This window comes from Crassostrea angulata, chromosome 7, assembly GCF_025612915.1.
Source record: "Crassostrea angulata isolate pt1a10 chromosome 7, ASM2561291v2, whole genome shotgun sequence".
NCBI lineage: Eukaryota > Metazoa > Mollusca > Bivalvia > Ostreida > Ostreidae > Magallana > Magallana angulata.
In genome coordinates this window covers 11,893,647-11,915,594 of record NC_069117.1, presented here as the reverse complement: position 1 = coordinate 11,915,594, position 21,948 = coordinate 11,893,647, and the positions used below count along the sequence as shown (strand labels likewise).

Below are 21,948 nucleotides of genomic sequence, written 5' to 3'. Positions count from 1 at the left end.
ATTCCTATGTAAAACTTTATCCCCCAATTGTGGCCCCACCCTACCCCCAGGGATCATGATTTGAACAAACTTGAATCTACACTACCTGAGGACGCTTACATTTAAATTTGAGCTTTCTGGCCTAATAGTTTTTGATAAGGAGATTTTTAATATATATTCCTATGTAAAAATTGATCCCCCCATTGTGGCCCCGCCCTACCCCCAGGGATCATGATTTGAACAAACTTGAATCTACACTACCTGAAAATGCTTCCATTTTAATTTGATCTTTTCTGGCCTAATTGTTTTTAAGAAGAAGATTTTTAAAGATTTTCTCTATATATTCCTATGTAAAAATTCATCCCCCTATTGTGGCCCCACCCTAACCCCGGGGACCATGATTTGAACGAACTTGAATCTACACTATCTGAGGATGCTTCCACTCAAATTTTAGCTTTCCTGGCCTAATAGTTTTTGAGAAGAAGATTTTTAAAGATTTTCTCTATATATTCCTATGTAAAAATTCATCCCCCTATTGTGGCCCCATCCTACCCCCGGGGACCATGATTTGAACGAACTTGAATCTACACTACCTGTGGATGCTCCCATTTTAATTTGAGCTTTTGTGGCCCAATAGTTTTTGAAAAGAAGATTTTTAAAGATTTTCTCTATATATTCCTATGTAAAACTTTATCCCCCAATTGTGGCCCCACCCTACCCCAGGGGACCATGATTTGAACAAACTTGAATCTACACTACCTGAGGATGCCTCCACACAAGTTTTAGCTTTTCAGGCCAAATAGTTTTTGAGAAGAAGATTTTTGAAAAATACCAACAAATTTTCAATAATTCTCAATTATCTCCCCTTTAAAGAGGGCGTGGCCCTTCATTTGAACAAACTTGAATCCCCTTCTCCTAGTGGTGCTTTGTGCCAAATTTGGTTGAAATCTGCCCAGTGGTTCTTGAGAAGAAGATGAAAATGTGAAAAGTTAACGACAACGACAACGACAACGACAGACAACGGACAAATTGTGATCAGAAAAGCTCACTTGAGCCTTTGGCTCAGGTGAGCTAAAAAAACAAGCCTTATTAAAAAATGAAGCCACTTTACACAGACATACTGACCTTCATTAAGTCTGGTAGGACAGCAGAATCCACTCTCACAATGGTGGGAGCCGCTGGCACAGCCTCCTTCTGAATCACAGCGCTGTGTACTTCTGTAGCTATCTACTTGACAAACGTGTCCTATGGAGAATATAAATATAAACTTAGATATCTATAGCAACTTTAAATATTCCATGCAATGGCAAAGTGAATAAAATACTTAAAATAACTTTTGTATTTGTCAAACATAAATCTATATAATTAAAATTTACAGAAAATTTTAATTCTTTGTGAAAGTTCACACATTTTGGCAATTAATTAGTAGTAAAATTGTGGTAAAACAATTGACAAGAGGACTATTTAAATAAAGTACTCTGGCATAATAACACACCTTCATTCAGCCTGGTAGGACAGCAGTATCCACTCTCACAATGGTGGGAGCCGCTGGCACAGCCTCCTTCTGAATCACAGCGCTGTGTACTCCTGTAGCTGTCCACTTGACAAACATGTTCTGCAGGGAATTAAGATTAACTTATAAATTAGCAGTTCTTTGAAATATTTCATACAACACACATATATTTAGTTTCAAGGCAAAACAAGCAAAATATTCATAAATATCTTTAAGGTGTTAATTGTAGGTAAGACATTTCGCAAGAAGACTTATCCCAATATCAAGCCATAGTACTCAAACCAACTTACCTCCATCGTTCAGCCTGGTGGGACAGCAGAAGCCACTTTCACAATGAAAGGCACCAGTACAGCCTCCTTCTAGGTCACACCTTGTTGATGTCACCATACCATCTGCCGTACAGGAGTAGCTTAACATTGCTAAAAAAAAAAGAAGTCATTAAGGAAAGGAACAAAAAATGATGGTATTATTGGGATTAGAGGTCAATAATAAACAGGAGAATCTCATTTAATCTGGTCATAAGGTGTCCATAGGAAAGTGAACATTGTGTGCGCCTTCTGGTTAAACATAATGTAATGATTTCTTTGGTTAAACATAATGTAATGATTTCTTTGGTTAAGCAATCTCTGTTTAACTATAATTCAATAATTTCTAGGGTTAAACATTATGTAATAATTTCTCTGGTTAAACAATATGTAATGGTTTCTTTGGTTAAGCATGATGAGATGATATCTTTAGCTAATGACCTCCAAAAACACTTGCTGTTCTTAAACAAAAGGAAGCACCACTCACCTGGGCCTGAATTCAAGGGAACAGGACAACACGAGCCATCTATACAATCCATGCCTCCAGGACAAGCCTCACCATTCCGACAAAATGTCTGGACCTGGTATCCTGCCGGACAACGCTTTTCTGCAAAAGGAATTTGTCGGGACATACTATCAAACAATTGCTCTTGTTTCTCTGTGTATTACAAGTTTTGGTTCTTCTTTAGCAAAAAGTGTTTTATCAACAGTGTAAACCAAATTGTACAATGTTATGTTCTCTGCATACCTCTCAAAGGAGGACAACACCACTTTGTCACTGGATCACATATATTCCCCGCCCGACAGACATTGGGATCAGCTGTACATTCTGTCTGTGGTACGAACATGGCATCATAAGAACAACGGGCTTGAGCTGAAATAAAAGGAATAACTGTCCTTAGAACAACACTTCTGTAAACTTTGGAAACATATTACAATACAAAGCTCTTTTATGTACTGGTACTTGGGTTAACCATTTAAAATGAAAAAATTCATTGAGAAAACCAAAACTTGCATTGTTTAACACTTGAATGTCACTCTGATGAAAAATAAAAAGCAAATAATAAAAATAAAAACAGAACAATTCAACTCACCATTTCTTTTTCTCCTGGTTGTCACACCTTTAAAACAAATCATTCATTCAAAACAAGCATGGAAAATCAAAAAAATTCTATTTGATTTAAAAAAAAATTAATTCAACTTTACATCATGCAAGAGACTTACTATTGTGGCCCACAGGTCCCATACAATGGTAGCCACACCCATTAGAACAGCATTTCTGGTCACCTTGACAACTGTCATCTGATTGACAGGTCTCCATACACCGAAGATCTATAGCTGGCAGAGTGGTGTAGTGAGGACAAACTCCTGGTTTAGTTGCTAAATATAATGAAGGAAAACTACTGAAAAACTTGTATCAACACAATTATATATATTAAAAATGTAAACCATTCAAATGTTCAAAAATTAATGCTCATATTTGCTGAAAGAAACCTCGAGAGCAATCGGGATTTCCCCTTTCTTCAGTTCCAGGAATTTTTGTTCCATTAGGGAAAACACAAAAACACATTCCATTATGATCATAGCACTGAGTTCTGTGAAAGTTCCCATTTGAGTCACACCTGAAAAAAATAATTTTGAAACCATCAATCAAATAAATAAAAAATATTACATTGATGAATATAAACATCAACAGAAAAGCTGGAGGGACATTAAACTTGCTCAGGTTGTTTACATAAATAGGAAATTCATCAATAAATACAAACACTAGAAATATATTTTGCATTAGTGTTCAACTCCGATAATGGATCTGGACACTGACCTGGGTATGAATACTGGGTTACAACTGTCTACTTGGGACAACACCTGTATGGTGGCAGCCTCCAGCTCTCTCTGGCATGGTGTTTTTTCTTCTGAAAATTGAAAAATGGAATGTATGGCTAACAATACCAAAATGATCTTATCATTAATCTGTTAAAACAGTTATCCATTCAATTTAAATGGAAATCTCATTATATCAACATATTGGAATCATTATCCTTAAACTAAATACTGTAACCCATACTCATAACAAAGTGCCAACAACATCAATTTAGATTCATTATTGAACTACTCCCAGTAATTCCTCAGTACAGATAAGTTTACGATAGGTTTTAAGACTAAAGAAATTGAAACTGATTTCACTTTAAATGTAAGTTCATTATAATCATGTTTGCTAAAACTGAGATTTACTGTATACAATAGTCATGTTCATATATAAAGTGTCCACTAAAAGCTAGGGAAGGGATAAAACATGAATACCACATTTCAATGTGTAGAATTAATACATATACTATATGTACCTGGTGAGGAGCAGACATTGACCTCACATTCACTCCTACAACACAGCTCCTTTCCTGGACAGTCCTGGTCATTCTTACAGCTGGGCACATCCTTCTGTCCAATACAGAGCCCACCCAGTCTGTTCAGGCTCGCAGGACACTTACCAGTCTTCAAGACTTTGAAGAGTAAACATTAAAACTCCCATAATTTGACAAATATCAACTCATTCATTATGAATTTAAAGTATTAGGCAATTCATTAACATAGAAACAGAAACTGTTGACAAGTTATCAGAATAATAGGAAACAGGCCAAACAGTTCACTGAGCTCATAAATTCTGCTTAACAAGTGCCAAATAATTCAACATGCCATACAATGTAGCCATAATATACATCAAGACTAGACAAGTGAACCAGAACTCTCCCACATACTTGTAGGCTTTTGACATGTGTGACCACATCCATTGGAGCAGCATTTCAGATCACTGTCACAGGCAGCATCATTAGAGCACTCCTCCACACATATACCAAAGACACCATCAGCAACCGCAGGACAGTCTCCTAAAACACAATACTTATAGCATAATCAAGAGGGGGAGTCATCTAAGGTGGTCTTTTCATTAAAGTTAAATAATTTTAATTAAAACTGAAATAATTCATCTACATAAAAACGGAGGAACTAATATTTCAAATTTGTGTTAAAATTTTTTAAGCTCTTTTGCTGCTGCCTTAAGTTGCTTTCATAATGAGTACCCATGAATAAAGGAAAATTGAATCACAATGATATACATCTGAGTTTTGGGCTTCTTTTTGGTAATGTGAATAAACTAAATGTGACTCTTAATGTATGTACCTGTTTTCTTGTTGATTGCGCTGGGACAGCATGTTCCTAGATGACAGAACTCTGTCTGAGAACAGGATTCATTTTTAGCACAGGACTTTATGATCACAGGATTACCTCCTGGGCAAGTAAAGACTGCAAGGTAACAGATAGATAGGTTTTGATAAATGAACAAAAATTTATTGATGCAATATGTAACATAGGAAATTTACATTGTTTTACATGCAATGCCAATACAAACATACAATATATCATTTTCAATTTCATAACTAGACAAATCAATGATGACTCATACTATATTTATGTATACCTGGGCCTGAGTTCAAGGGAACAGGACAACATGAGCCATCTATACAATCCATGCCTCCGGGACAAGCCTCACCATTCCGACAAAATGTCTGAACCTGGTATCCTTCTGGACAACGCTTTTCTGCAAAAGAAATTTGTTGGCCTCTAGAAATCCTCACACAAACATACATCATTAAACTCTCCAGAGGAAATTTTATCGTTTCACAAATTTCTAAATTACCAACACAATGAAAGAACTTTTTATTTAAGACACAGATATTGTTTACAGTATATGTTCCTGATATTTCTGAGTGATTATCGTGTTATACAAAATTGTGTAGTGCTAACAAATCATAGATCCTTGGTCAGAGTTCTTGAAATTTTTCTTCTGCTGTCAGTCATTTTGACTGACTACCATCTGAAGTTTCTCAGTCCAGACAGATTTTTAATAGAAAGATGAAAAAAAAACTATGTTTGAATTTCATTATCAATTTATTTCATTCTTAACTTACAAGCCTTCATATTTCTCTCATTTTTACCATGATCTGATTCCTCCTGTTTTTGACATTGTGGCTCCTACGTACACATTCTTATTTATCACTTCATTAATTCTAACTTCCTTCCCTCTCTCTCATTATTAACTTTCCTCTTGTTCTCTCTTTCTTTCTCACTCTCTTTTTCTCTTTCTGCACACATCATGCCACAGGGGTTTGGTTGTCGGATAGAGGAGTTCTGATTATGTGTTCCCGAGGACAAAAATGATTAAAATTGGTATCATTGTGTGTGTTGCAATAAAAACATTCACTGGCAACCCTGTTTTAGTGTATTCAATGTACATTATAAAAACGTAAAGAGACAACACTTGCCATCTTTGATTTTGTAGGGGGCCCACAGTTCACGCTATGTTTTTAACAAGTTCTTATTTCTCTAAGTGATTTCTGACGATATCTAGGTTGGAAAATGTTCAAAAGACAAGTTATTCCTATTGTCTGACTACATCTGTTAGCTGTATTATAAACGCACCATGTCAGTCTGTACTAAATACTCCACAAACTTATCGAAAGCATCAGGAGTTTACATTTAAGTGACGTAAATTCTATATATAACTAGATTTTGACCCGTGCGTGCACGGGTTGACATTGCATATTATCGGACATTTACGAAATAGGTACATCGACATACCTTATTTTTGAAATTTACATAACAAAGCTATAACCCTACAATAATGCTGTTAATTTCACTACTCTTTCCTTTGTTTGAATAATCTAATTGTGTATTAATAACGAATAGCCCTCACCACAGTTAGAATGCCTCCCTTATACCCGTAATGTAGCAGAAAATTGCAGAATCTCTCCGGAACGATTTTGGAGAGAGTTAATAAGGTTGCCTTGAAAATAACAGTCAAATTCATCCCAACAAACTTTTCTGAGTCTGCAAATACCTTTCAACTAAAAATTTAATCCATAGAATGGAAGAATTCAACACCTTTTCACCAACGTACAGGTATTTTCTTTGTAAAACTGGGTCCGTAGGACATTATTCATTTTTACGATAAAACATATTCTATCTTCACTCTCCTAACAAATATAATGTAACTTTAATTTCTTTGCATGTAATCAAATATTTTTTGTCATCATTCACGAATATAAAAGTAAGACTGAGTACTTAGCTGAAATGTATATTTGTTATTTTATACTTTCTCTCATTAGAAATCATTAATATAATAATTTATATGAACAGAATACAGTGTATATATTAGCAAAAGTCCAATGAAAATTTACTCGTATTTGTATTATCATTTCTGAGTTTATTCATGCAGATGTGATATTGTGGAAACATAAACTAAAGATCCCGTTAGCGTAAATGTATTGCGCAAGCGCAAGATTGTAAAATCGAAAAAGTCAAGGTGATTTCCGGGATTTTTTGAGGAATTTTCGTTGATTATTAATTAGCGAAGCTTAACTGAGAAAAAATAAAAACAAATTGGTAATCTTCAAGTACCAATGATGTTTAAAATATATAAAACAAAAGACAGTATTCTTCCGATTTCTCGGTATTAAAGACCAAAAATTCGAGTCTATTATTTTAATATAGTAGTATAGATTACTAAGATGTTCCGAAAACATATGATCAGTCTTGAGAGAGCAAAAAATCTGCGATTATCGTATGCATTCAGATCTCCTCAGTGATTACTAAAAGAGTTTGCATCAACTTCATTGCTTTTGTACGAATTTAGTCGTACTTTTGCAAGTTTCTATGTCAACATCTACTGGCCATTTGGACTGACAGGCAACCTCAAGTAATTGGTCCATGGTTATTTTTATCGGTCTTGCAGACAGGACCGAAAGATTTCAAGAACTCTGCTTGGTGCCTCCTCCACTCCTATACACCTTTCTAGAGTACTCGAGTACCACCTATAGTTAAGGTGCAATCATTTGAAATTAAGTTAACAAATGAACTTGAAATGTCATCTGATCTCAATTTCATATTTTGGGATTTTCACACAGTGATGTCAGTTACATCATGATTTTTACCCTGGTATATTGTAGGTAAATTTCCTCTGATCCCATTTGTTTACAATGCAGTCATTTTATGTTGTTCATCAAATCTTATATATTTTGGTTGATTAAAAGAAAATAACTTATATTATAGATTGTGGTTGATTAAAAAAAAATATGTAATACATGCAAATTACTTTAGTTTTCTTATTTAGTATGAAATACCAATACAATGTGGTATTGACAATAGCTGACAGCAATATCATCTGTAGTTGGATTCTTGAACAAGTAGATGTTGCAAACCCCAATTATTCAACTATGTTGGTATTACCAAATGTGTATTTTTGCCATCTTTCTTTTATATGTAATATGACAACCATATTGTACAAAGTTATTTCAACATTATATCTGCCTATACCTCTCAAAGGGGGACAACACCACTTTGTCACTGGATCACATATATCCCCCGCCCGACAGACATTGGGATCAGCTTTACACTCTGTCTGTGGTACGAACATGGCATCATAGGAACAACGGGCTTGAGCTGAAAGAAAAAATCAGTAAGTGTTAAGTCTGAGCGTTTGTTTCATAGATTTCCTTTTCAAAGCAGTATGTTGAAAAAATAGCGACCATGAACCCTGATCCAGTTGAATAGTCACTAGTGAGGCACACTTAATGAAATATCTGAACCAAGATATTATTTGCAGATTACATAAATTCTACAAAAGTCATTTTAAAGCACTTTCAACTATGAAATGACAATACTGGTCTCAAAAATAAATTTGCTAAAAAACTGAAGCGTCTGGAAAACTGAGGCTCTAACATCTGAAGCCCAAAGATACATACACTTTTAGGATAAATAAAATCAAAAGTTTTATTAACTAAAACAAGAACTTATCAAAAAATGTATAGAGAAAGTAAAATTTAAGAATGTTTACATGTATATTATTCAATACATTTCATACATTATCAGGTTTGACAAATATAATGGAATTACAAATGTCTCTGATTTACAATTTATACAAGTGAAAAGCTGTCAATGTGACAGCAAACCGGGTTTTCTTTTATGTAAACTGTATCCATAATCCATGTCAACCCATATCCAGTGAAATGGAGTACCCTACATGTATATGCAACATTTTGCCAAAAAATGACTAAGTTCAAAAGCTGGTATTTTTTTCATAAATTATTGGAAATCAAAATCCTAGCAATATGCACACCTCTGATATATGTACAATTGATCTGCAAAAGAACAACTTCTTATCTTGAGAACTGTAGGAGGAGTTATCTGTACAATGAAGGTACCCTATATGCAATATTTTGCCAAAAAATGGCTAAGTTCAAAAGCTGGTATTTTTTTCATAAATTATCGGAAATCAAAATCCTAGCAATATGCACACCTCTAATATATGTACAATTAATCTGCAAAAGAACAACTTCCTATCTTGAGAACTGTAGGAGGAGTTATCTGTACAATGAGGGTTCCCTATATGCAATATTTTGCCAAAAAATGACTAAGTTCAAAAGCTGGTATTTTTTCTATAAATTATTGGAAATCAAAATCCTAGCAATATGCACACCTCTGATATATGCACATTTGATCTGCAAAAGAACAACTTCCTATCTTGAAAACTGTAGGAGGAGTTATCCATACAATGAGGGTACCCTTTTGGCAGCCGCCCGCCCGCCCATCCGCCCGCCCGCCATTTTCACCATTTTAATAACCGGATTTTTCCGTTGGAAAACCCGGTTAATAAAAAAGAAATATACAAAGAATGTTAATACAATTATCCTCAAAAGACAGTTTTTATAATCAGACTTTGTCAGATCAGATTCAAAGCACTAAATGATCATAGTTTAAGGTCATGTGATATTTCTTAATCTAATTCAAGTATTCAGAACTTTTTTTTGTAAATGAAATCAAAAATTGATTCAAACAACAGCATATTATTGACTAAGTAAATTTTGTAAAAGGTCACCACCCACCCTCAGGTTAAAAGCAGTCTGTTCCAGGTGTATGTACCTACTGTCTAACTCTGCTCCAATATAAGGTAATGAACCAAACACAATTCAGACAGATTGAAATCTAATGTTTATTGACATTTACCAAATGACCTTGATTCAGTTATGTTGTCAAATTGATATGACAAAACAGCTTTAATCTAACAATAAACATTTTTAATCAGAATTTTATAATTAAATTTTATCATTTTCAGTCTATATATGGCCTTGCATAGCAAAAATCAAATATCATTTTTAACCATTCCCAATAATGAATTTTTGAGACCGTTTACTTAATTAAATTTTTTTTCTTACTTTTTTAACTTAAATAGAAGCCCATCCCTTCATTGAAAAAACAAAACAAGAGGTACTGTTAGCAAGCTCACAAATGACAACCCCTGCTCATAAAATTATCAAAACTGAAGTATTTCTATATTAGAAAATAAGGGATGCTCCTCTTCTTATAGTGACATTGAACTAGCACCAATGACCAAAGCTCAAGTTAAGACATATTTAGAGGTCACAAGCAATCATTGTACCAAATTTTAGCTTTCCTGGCCAAATAGTTTCTGAGAAGATTTTTAAAGCTTTACTCAATATATTCCTATGTAAAAAGTTGACCCCCATTGTGGCCCCACCCAATGTTGGAGGGTCATGCTTTTCACAACTTTGAATCTACACTACCTGGAAATGCTTTCACATAAGGTTCAGCTTTCCTGGCCAAATGGTTCTTGAGAAGAAGATTTTTAAACATTTACTCTATATATTTATAAAAAATTGTAAAATTTGACCCCCCATTGTGGCCCCACCCTGCCATCAAGGGGTCATGTTTTTCACAACTTTGAATCTACACTACCTGAGGGTGCTTCCACACAAGTTTCAGCTTTCCTTGCCTTATGGTTCTTGAGAAGAAGATTTTTGAAAATTTCTCGAAAATTTTCAATAATTCCTAATTATCTCCCCTTGTAAAAGGGCGTGGTCATTTTCACAACTTTGAATCCCCTTAGCCTAAGGATGCTTTGTGCCAAGTTTGGTTGAAATTGGCCCAATGGTTCTTGAAAAGATGTTGAAAATGAGAAAAAAAATTACAGACGGACAGACAAACAGACAAACTGACGGACGACAGACAAAATGTGATCAGAATAGCTCACTTGAGCTTTCAGCTCAGGTGACCTAAAAATCATAGTTTGGTGAAAGAAAACATGCATATAGTGAATTCGCTATAGTTATTATTCCGAATTCGGTGTACTGATATAATGAATTACGGATATAACGAAGTAAATCCAATGGTCCCACGGACTTCGCTATGACCAAGTTTTACTGTACATGTAATCCAATAAAGAAAATAACTTAAATTTGACATTAACCTTACCCTACATGAAATACCTAGACATTATTTAGATGGTGACCCTCTCGAAGGGCCTTGTTTTAAAAATTTAATTCAAGATCAATGCACAATTTTCTATACAAGAATTATAATGCATATACATACATGCAGTCAAGAAGAAGGATAACAGAGTCAATAAAATGCCAATTCCATGACATTTATTTGACTTAGAAACTAGTTCAAGGTCACTGCACACAGACAGACACACATATTTGCTATTACTAATTTGCAACGTATTTTAAAATATATACATTTTGACATGTTATTTCTACAATATTGGAAATCAAATTATTTTACAAAACAGAACAGTGTAAATTAGTGCACCTTTTAAATTAAATATATACATGTACTAGTTATGACCTAACAAAAACACAGCACAGACTGGCTACTATTTGTGGGTTAAAGACCCAGAAGAAAAACAAAAAATTTTCTCATGAGAAAGTAAGGTAAACTGATTAAAAACTGGCCTCCTATTGCTCTGTACCTGGTTCATTTATGCTTTATTACTGGTGAAAGCCTTTACAAATAGTTAATTTACCTGTATTAACATGATCTTTGGGACAGCAGGTGCCCTGGTGACAATATTCCGACACAGTGGAACATGCGCTATCATTTGAGCACTTTTTGACAATAAAAGGGCTTCCACTGGGACACAGTGTGTTAGCTGTAAATTAACAGATTTATACAGCATGAATAAAGTATTAAATGAAGTCTTGCAGAAGCAGTTTACTATAGGTGACTTTCATTAATGTAATCACTGAGTTGGAAGATAAAGCGCAAGTGCAAAACAAATATTTTTTTTAGGGTGGCCTTTTATAAAAAATTGCTAAGCATTTTGTAAAATCCCTAACTAAGGATATTTTGATTATAAAATATTCAAGTTGGACAATGTTATAATACTAGCAATCAGTAAAATCTTACTCTTATGGCAAGCTTTTCAAATGGATCAAATGAAATAATTGCATTTTGGTCCAAAAATCACTTTTGATACAGGCATATACTGAATTATCAAAGATTACCGACATTGTAAATTTATGGTAACTTTTATTTGAATGAAAGTACTGGCTGGTATCTGTACATGTAAAACAGTGACTGCTTTTCATGATATTCCTTAAGGGTAAGGCGCATGAATAAGATTAGTTTTATTTTTATCTAGATTTATCAACAGAATTTTATAACAGTAAGCCTAGGAGCAAGATATTACTAGACATCTGAAATCATATTGTCACCCAGATATGGAATGATCTAGAGTGCCAGCAATCGTTTGTTTCTGTCAAAGGGAAATAGCAAAGTCTTGAAACCTTAACCTTTAAACTCTCACCTACGCTAAATAATTTAACAGGGTTTACCTTATTGTCATAAGCAACCAGTGTAGCAAGTACAAGTATGACCTCAGCATAGTCTGTGTCTTGCCTACAAGGTTTCTAAACAAGGAATTTCTTACAGCATGAACTTGACCTTTGACCTTAAACGCAAAATGATTCATTCTGTGGCCATAAATAACCTATGCTTCAAGTATGATCCTATCCGTGTCTGCATAGTCTGTGTATTGTCTATGGTTTAAAGACAAGGAATTTCAATTCAAGTCTAGAGCTACCATGGCTTTTGCCCTTGAAAATTGTAGAGTTCTTGCTCTTTCAATAAGCAGTCTGTGTGCTAATTTGATTACTCTACCTTTAATCTTGCCTACAACTTTTGAACCATGCCATATACCTTAACACATCCATCTATTGACAAGCATACTTAATCCAAATGGCAACAATTATGAAATGGTAGAAACTACTGACATAGTGATACCGACATGATTTAGTTTCACATTGGTTGAAGCCTTGACCTCTTGGTATCCAGAGGATGTCACTGTGGGAAAAGTGGAGCACAAAATAAGACAGAGTGGACATGCTTTATTAGAGGTATAAGGTATAAGCAAACCTAAACTATGGCTTTTGAAAATGCTAATACATTTATCTAATAATTTGTGAGGTGTTAATTATGACCTTTGAGATCATATCATGAGTAGCTTGTTTATCAAGTTCAACACTTTCAGGCCATTATGATTGATGAAGATGGAGGATAGCCTGTCACTAAAAGGAGCACCCTGTTTAAATGAGGAAAAATTACTTCATTTGTCATTGTGAATGCATTATTTATGATGCATGAGGGAACATAATCTAAAATAAAAAAAAGACAAAAACGATGATTTTTTATGAGAGCACAAATGCCTGTAAACAATTCATTAATTTGCATTTTAAGTTAAAAGGTAATTCTTCTTATTATCAATTCAAAGTAGAATATGTGAATTAAAAATTGTGCAGTTCTGCTGCTAATTGTTAAAACAACACCTTGAATTTAAAGTACATAAATTGTGCATATAAACTGGAATTTATCAGTGTTCTTAAGGCAAAAAATTTTTTAACATCAGTTAATGAAAACTGTGAACATGCAATTGGACCCAAGAAAAAATACAAGTGGTATTGTCTTTGAGGCAACAAAATGATCTTAATAAATAATTTGTAATCTAACAGCATATGTTTCTTACAATTACAAACATAAAATCTACACCAAAAATCTACTTCCTCATGGCTTCAGAACATTGACTAAAATAAACCTCGAGTTAATTCTGTTTAAAAAAAACATTTTTTTTCTACCTTGACTTTCAATATGACTGATTCAAGGTCCTAGTATCCCCCCTTTGCAGAGTGGTGTATAGATGAATAGGATAAAATAAAACTAAGAACAATTGGTAATTAATTATCACAGGTTGTTTTTCCAACTTTTAACCTTCAACACCCTTACAGTGGTTGCTCGGAGTCAGAGAGTAAACCAAATATGGTACTTAAATCAAAATACTCAGATTTATGCAATATAATTTTTAAGACTGTCTCCACAACACAAAATAAGCTAATTGGATGCATGCTATATATTTGACTTCCTCCTCCCTCTGATCAACTTATGATTCCGAGAAAATATTCTTTAAAAGTGGGATTTCAAAGAAAATGCATGATCAATCATACCACATTCTCCTTTATGAATGTGTAATTTTATGCAAAGGCTGGAAATTTTGTTTTTGTGCAGTGGGTTTGAAAACAAGACAAAACTGGACCCCTAAATTGTACAATAATGATCTTTAGTGACTGAAGTTACACATCCAGAACACAGCATCACTGAGATTAAGTCACTAAGCTACAACATTCACAGCATTTTACTTTCATATATACAAATATATTTCAATATACAATGAACTCTTTAAATGACCAGGCTTTCCTACACAGTTATAATCTAAAGGAATCAGAGGCAGCTGGGATGGTCAACAAAGTAAATTATGCACTTACCTTGCACAGTTGAGACTGACCCAAGAAGAAAACTCCACCAAACTACTTTTCTCCACATGGTTTTCTGTGGAGTTTGGAAATCTCTTAGATCTAAAAAACTGAAAAGAAACAAAAATATTTTCTATAAACTAACATATTTCAATAATAAAAACAAACCCCGAAACCATGCATCACATCTAAAATAAAAAGACACAATGTTGGCAAAACATTAACCCTAACACAGCCATGGACAAATGGTAAGCAATATTTTAAATGGACTCCTATAGATGACAAAACTCTATTACAAGTAGCACTGCATGGTCCCTTTTAGTGCAGATGTACCACCAATATAATGGTATTATACCAGGATTCCTTCCCCAGTTTGAAAACAATTTGTGAGGAGTATTCAGACACCTTAATTATACCACTCTCAGGTAAATTTATTTCATTTTTCACTTTCTGATATGTTCTTCATTTCTAAAACAGTAGAGTATAGGAATGTATATATATTCCTTATTTTATAAGTTTCTTATACTTGTGATAATTTAATTACTCATCAAGAAAACGATTTACAGATAATTAAAACAAACTGAATTTATGAGAAAGAGAAACATATAATTTGAAGAAGACAGCATGTTGTCAGGTGAATTCAGGTACAGGAGACAGGTGTCAGACATAATAGTTTTGCTGTACCTGACCTGTCCTTGTCTTTGTCTGCAGGTTAGAATGTAAAGACATACCAGTACACATACAATGTTATGAGCTTAGGCGATTCACAAAATTGTCACATGCTTTGGATTAAGTTTTACATGTTCTGGTAATTTGTCACACACACACACCCCTCCTCCAGTAAATAAAGCTATATAACAAAGCTAAAAAAAATTTTATACATATTTACAAAATATTGTTGAGATTTTTATGTGTTAAATAAATATTGCATTGGATCATTGATTATAAAGGGTAACAATTGACGTACTATTTTTATATTACTTTCATCAGTTATTTGACATTCATAATCACAATCCTAAATAATGCTTCCAAAATTGAGGATGAGGAATGAAAGGTCTTCCTACACTCTTTTTAATTTTAAGATAATAATTTAGGGGGGGGGGGGAAAGTAATTTTTTAAAAAGATATCAGATTTAAAATATAAAATAAATACTTACATTAAAAAAATCTGGAAGAAATTTCAAGCAAATAAAATCAAAAATCCCTCATAAACAAGCACAACTGGCTCCTGACATATCTCGCCTATAGCACCCAGGAATTTCTATATGAGAGATCTTGTCCAGGATAAAAATTAACACTATCCATTATACAGCCCTGGGCGATCAAACAATGATCAAAATCAGAGAATAAAATCATACAGGCCTCCTTCTGAATGTGTTGTGTAACACAATTTGTGATCTACCTCTGAACAAGTGTCCCAAGCTTATCAAATGATGACATCAAATTGATAAATTGCCACTGCCTGCGTAATGAATCATTTTAAAAAAAGCCTGTTTATCTGTTGTGTATACTGACTTTGTCCTCAGTTTAGTATTATTTCTCTTAAAACGTATAATCACAATTTTCTGTAATAGGATATTTTAATTGAATGTAGAATACCAGATAATTTTCACCTGACAACAGAAGTGCTTCTTCATATTAAGCAAATTAACATGCACTACAAGGTAAATAATAATCAATGTTTTACACGTTAATTATTTTCAAATTGATTGGATCCTTCGGATACATCATCATGTCTGATGATAGAAACAAAAGGTAGGTGGAGTGTAAAGATATTAAATTTGGATCCTAACAAGGCCACACTTAAGTAAAATATGTCAGTGTTCCTTAAACATTGTACTACTGTACTCTGACAGTTTACCTTTATTTAATTCAATTCTCATGTACAAAATTTCATATCAAATATTTTTATTTCACACTTTTGCAGGAAACGTTTTCATTTTTAAAAATAAAAATATCTCATTAAATGGATATTGTTGCCAGAATTCAATCTTTTCTAAGACATACTATTCTATATGGCTGACTATTGATATTTATAGCAAAGCCACTTAAAGTTTCAGATTCGCAATGCAGCTTCGTGTGATAACTGATGCTTCTACAGTATTCTCAATGCAATCATTCCTCATAATCTCAAAAAAAAAATCTTGCCTCTGAAAGAAAATAAATTCAAACTTCAGAGTTTGGTATGATGCATATAACTATCAATTTATATGTTTGTTTGGTTTGTTTTTATAATTATCTAATCAAGTCTTTTACTCAAGTTCATACCATTGACAATATATTTAACACAAATATGTTTATGTACCTCATGTACCATTGAATGTTAATGGTTTTAGAGAATAAATTGAATTGTTCATCTAGTAATCATCTTAGAAATGTACTAATACATCTCTCTGACTCACATATATGGATACTCTTGTTTATACCCTAGCTGGTCTTAAAAGTCAGCTACCCATTTCTATTGAACCCTAGATGACTAATCCCCAACTTAATAACTTCTTTCAATACCCTACATAGTCTACTATCAACTCTGCAACTGACATCTTCAAGCTACTCTATAGTAAATATCTACAACAGCAACAAAAAGATTAAAGTGCACAAAATTCAAGTATCTTACCTGCCAATTAATTAGGAAACAACACAAATGAGAATCTCTCCTGTAGAAAATAAAAATCACAGTGCCTGCAGTAAACACATAAACAAAGCTGAAGTAAACATGGACAGGACTTTGATGCTACTGGTTATATGGTTGATTCGTTTACCTGTGACCATAATGTAGGCCAATGGCCAGTAAATCTTCAACAGCTATGCATGACTGATTTCTCTAGATCCTGCCAGTAAGAGAAGAATATCATCTGACTTTTAATATATATTCCACTCTCTAATTAAACCAGGAAAATCTCATGCATTAATTGTTACCTTTTATTGCACTTCTTGTTCAACAGAATCAAAATCCTTCTTACACATATATCTAAAATAAAATTATTATGTATTAATTTGGGAAAATTTTTAACATCACAGCAGTATAATGAATAATCATTAATTTACATACCGTAATTATTTGATGTCTCCTTTTCTTTACGGTTAAATCTCATTCATACATTGTTGCTTCATTCACAAATATAATACACATGCTAATTTGTTTGATTAGAAAACTCAGGTTTTCTTCTTAATTAGCATTTGTACATTTTTAACTAATTTAAATCATAAGTTTTATTTTGTATTTAATTGACTACATTTACTTCAAACAACAGAAAAACAAAAATGTTCACAACTTTGTTATTCAATATCTATTCATAAATAATAGCTGGGCAAGGCATTAAAGTGACTGAATACTAATACATGTATTAATCTTTTGCACATTACTTTCATAGATTCATTATATAACAAAGCTAGTCCCTTATAAAACTGGATTTTCTTGTTTTATTTTCCTTTTTATCCAAAAAGTTAACTTTCATTATGGCCATGATAATACATGTACTGCAAACTAAAGTTTGAAAGATTAATGTTTTACGTATTAATTTGAAACCAACCCTACACATGATTCTGCCAAAAAGAAAACAAGAATTACAAGTTCAGCGAGAAAAATACGTGAGAAAAATAACTGTAGTTCACCCATAATAAATTACTATCACAAACAATATTAATTTCAAATTTCAGACTCAAAGAGAACTTTACTTAGTTATTTCCCTACAATTAAACATTGTTGGTGTTCAGACTTCACAGAACTGTTAAAAACCAAATGCAAGTCATAAAAGTCAGTCTCAGGGAATCAAATAAAAACAAAAATTAAATATTTCCCTAGAAGGATCTATTTTCAGACTTAATACTGTCAGACCTCAGAACTTACTTTCCAGAGTTAAATTGGTTAAAAAAGGGAGATAACTTTTTTTCTATGTAAATCTATCGAGAGAGAGAGAGAGAGAGAGAGAGAGAGAGAGAGAGAGAGAACACCATTTTTTTTTTATTTCACAGCATGCCAGCTAACATGAGTCACTAAAATATAACAAGCCATGGCTGCCTTTAGAATAAACAAACTCTCAGTCCCTTTTATCAGAAGATCTCAGAAAGGTATCCTCCAGGCCTTTTAGGGAAGATACCATATGGAGTGGGAGAGGTGCCTACACACTGCAGTAAACAAAAGCCTTCCAGTCACCAGTTGACCATTAGAAATACATTAATCCATGATTAGCACTTTATCAACTTGATTTCTCACACACGAATTTGAACTGCCTGATTTTAACAGTAGCCTATGAAAAAGATTACTTTTAACTATTTATACAGACTAAGTTTATCATGTTAATTTCTCTCATGGCTTTAAAATTACTTTAAAATTAGTTCTACTGAATAACAGATAAAATCTTGCTTCAAAGACAATCTTTAAAACATTACCAGTAAAATTGTCCTTTTTATTTCATTAATTTATTTCAAGTCATTCATCATCCAACAGTCATTTTGAACTTGTAATTATTTTTCTTAAACAAAAGATATTAAAATCAGAATTATCATTACTATTAAAGTTATGATAATTTAGTCAAAAATACAGCATATGAATTACGTGTGTGTAGTATAGACACAACCTAATGCTTGTTTTGACCTTTTCTCTCTCTCATCCAGGTTGTTGAGTTTTAGAAGATGAAATAAAAAGATGAATACAAATTAAGTCTTTCCTCAATGCCAATGGAATTAAGCTTTAGCAAGAATGTTACTCAATTTATGACATCAAATGTTTACTCTCAAAAATTACTTCCACATACATGATACAATAATTAATAGAATACATGTATATGTAAAATTCAAATGTCATTTTTTTTCTCTCAGAAACTAGCCTGGATGCAGAACTGGGAAACATACTGTAGTTATGAAATCTTCCTTAATTTTAATGGTCATATAGATATTTTAACAAAACATAAAACTGTGTAAGTTACAGAAATCTAGAAGTTTTACAACATCGATCTTTCATCATGCTTCTATGACGTCATGAAAATGGGCCATTTCCCCCAACTTCTTTAAAAGCATGAAAAATTCATCAGTTTTTCTTCATATTCAACAGAAGAAAGTATAGAGCGCATTGTTGCTCCAAACAATTTTCACATTTAATAATAATAAATTTTATTATGTTCATAGTACTTTGCATATGGTATAATGGTGTTGGAGCAAGCATGCACTTGACATTTCCTTTTCCAAAAACTCCCAGGAAATATCCCAATAATGGCTAAAATATGTCCTATTGTGAAATTAGCTCACATTAATATACACTGTATTACATATTTATATATTTACATTTACCAAGCATAATTTCCTCTATTTCTTACAGAAACTTATAGTTTATTTATAGCTCTATAGAAACAGCCAGACTGAAATCTGCACGCCCTATTTATCGATTGGTCAAAATCTACAGCGGCTGAAAGTGACAGGACTGAAATTGACACGCTCTGTTTATCGATTGGTCTGAACCTACAGCGACCTTAGTAAAATCCCGGACTGCGCGAAATAATCATGATGATGCCACTCAAAGTCTCACAGGAGACGATTTGGCTGTTTCTTTTAGCTAACGTTCTTTTGTGCATTAACAGTAATTTAGTGAATTTTACTAACTTTTCATAATCAGTTTACTAATTAGTGAAAGAAAGATGTTAATATAAACAATAAAATGCTTTCTTTGATGATTCATGCGGGTTATGAAGGTAGCGAGCATTGCAGGAAAAATTTACATAACCCGCGTTAGCGGGTTATGTATTTTTCCTGCAATGTCGCTATACCTTCATATCCAATGAATCACCAAAGAAAACATTTTATTGTTTAAATAACATCGATGAGATGATTTATCTTTATAAACTTTAATTAGAAATCTTTTCATCTATCTTTCATCAAATTTCTAAAGCTCTATTCATAACTCTGAATTTTGGGGCATTAAACACTTTATCATGCACATAGTCCTTTTTCATTACATATTCCCTGTATACACATAAAATGATTGCTGTCAGCTCTTTGTACTAACAGTAACAAAAGAAGAAGTCTGCAGTTGAGGATCTCATTTCACATCATCAAAATGATTGCAATTTATATTCAATTCAAATCCAATCAAATGGAAAACTCCTGAAAAAATTGCAATATTTTTTTTGTCAGATAAGGGAGAGAATAAAAGAAAAGTTTCCTGCCATTGAATCCAAATAAAAGTGAAAAATGGTTGAAAAAACATTTCCTACAGAAACATTGATTTTTATCATACATGGTTCTTCAGCTGTGTTGTCTAGCTTAATTTTTGGATTGTTGCTCAAGAAGATGGTAGATTTTTGTTCATTTTTCTAGAAAATATAGATTGACTATTTGAATGACCTGTGAGTATCATTCACCATAATTAAAATGATGCTTGCATAATTTTACCTAAAAAGGTGCCATCCCCTTCTAAAACACAGTCTTAATGAAATTCAATTTCAAAAATGATAGATACCAGTATGTAAATGAAATAAAATGGGTCACCTGAATAATTTTGTGAAAATATGGGATAAATAGGTTGTCGATCAGCATAACAATCTACAAATGGGGGATAACTTTTGTTCAACTAAAATACATACAAGTCACTTTAAGAGTTATATTTCTTGCTGTGATGCCAATGCTGAAAATATCTAATGTGTTCTAAGAAATAAACATTTGAGTTAATTTATTATGTCACACAATGTACAATGATATGAACAAACATTTACAGGACAATCTTTTAGCAGCAGTTTGAGCAAAATAATTGAAAAAAAATATGCAATTCTTAATCAAAGCCCTCCCTTTATCTGTTAATTCCCTTAAAAAAATGCTATGTTTTACCGTACCGTTCTTACTCTTCTCATGGCACTGTTCAATTATCCCTGCTCATAGTCATGCCCACAATGATCAATCCTCTTTCTGATGCAGTCTCTGGATTGTGTCTTGAGAAAATGGTGAATTTTAGTATACCATTTATTTTTTCCTAGAAATATTCATCAACTACTTCAATTACTTGTCATTGCATTCATATTCTAATATAAAGATTCCGTCTGTATACCCTTTTTTATAAACAAGTTTATATATAAACACTGATTGAAATGACATAATTAATGTATCAGACATCTCAAATTATTTTCTTCATCATACACAGATTAAATCATTATCCATTGGTATCAGATGATTTTCTCGCTTCCCCTTAAATATGCACATCAAGGCCTACTTTCTAGTAAACAAGATAGAGATCTACGCCTTTACATCTTTTCATGAAGGTCTTAATTTGTTTCTGTCAGACATGTCCCATTTCCAAACAATAGTCTACTTTTCCCGCGGTTTCAATTGAAAATCGGGTTCGAGTTCAAAAGACTTTTCACAAACATTACGCAAGATATAGAATAAAAATCAATTTCTGTTCATTTAAAGAAAAAATTGTATGTCTCAAATTCTTTTGTAATCTAAAAATATGGAAATTGAAAGTATTGGAATTAAATATAGTAACCTTAGATATTTTAATTATTTAAAT

General features: G+C 32.9%; 1 protein-coding gene across 11 annotated transcripts in view; it reads right to left on the bottom strand.

The window, feature by feature from the left end:
• The window catches only part of LOC128192400 (uncharacterized protein K04H4.2-like), a 36,708-nt gene extending 14,925 nt beyond the window's left edge, over window positions 1-21,783 (bottom strand). For 2 of the 11 annotated variants that reach the window (XM_052865031.1, XM_052865040.1), the window contains exons 1-17: window positions 14,676-14,704; window positions 14,463-14,560; window positions 11,672-11,797; window positions 8,164-8,289; window positions 5,270-5,389; window positions 4,972-5,094; window positions 4,551-4,679; window positions 4,140-4,295; window positions 3,620-3,710; window positions 3,292-3,419; window positions 3,022-3,177; window positions 2,892-2,918; window positions 2,546-2,671; window positions 2,285-2,404; window positions 1,783-1,911; window positions 1,475-1,594; window positions 1,105-1,224 (exon numbers count right to left, since the gene is read on the bottom strand). In XM_052865031.1, coding sequence (XP_052720991.1) covers window positions 1,105-1,224; window positions 1,475-1,594; window positions 1,783-1,911; window positions 2,285-2,404; window positions 2,546-2,671; window positions 2,892-2,918; window positions 3,022-3,177; window positions 3,292-3,419; window positions 3,620-3,710; window positions 4,140-4,295; window positions 4,551-4,679; window positions 4,972-5,094; window positions 5,270-5,389; window positions 8,164-8,289; window positions 11,672-11,797; window positions 14,463-14,560; window positions 14,676-14,689 — 1,909 coding nt within the window. In that variant the 5' untranslated portion in view covers window positions 14,690-14,704. Of the gene's footprint in view, window positions 1-1,104; window positions 1,225-1,474; window positions 1,595-1,782; window positions 1,912-2,284; window positions 2,405-2,545; window positions 2,672-2,891; window positions 2,919-3,021; window positions 3,178-3,291; window positions 3,420-3,619; window positions 3,711-4,139; window positions 4,296-4,550; window positions 4,680-4,971; window positions 5,095-5,269; window positions 5,390-8,163; window positions 8,290-11,671; window positions 11,798-14,462; window positions 14,561-14,675; window positions 14,705-14,746; window positions 15,413-15,607; window positions 15,929-17,067; window positions 17,108-17,212; window positions 17,282-17,369; window positions 17,422-21,274; window positions 21,412-21,575 lie in introns of those variants that run through there. The other 9 variants (XM_052865034.1, XM_052865033.1, XM_052865032.1 and 6 more) reach the window with 9 other exon arrangements.
• Between the last annotated feature and the right edge of the window lie 165 nt (window positions 21,784-21,948).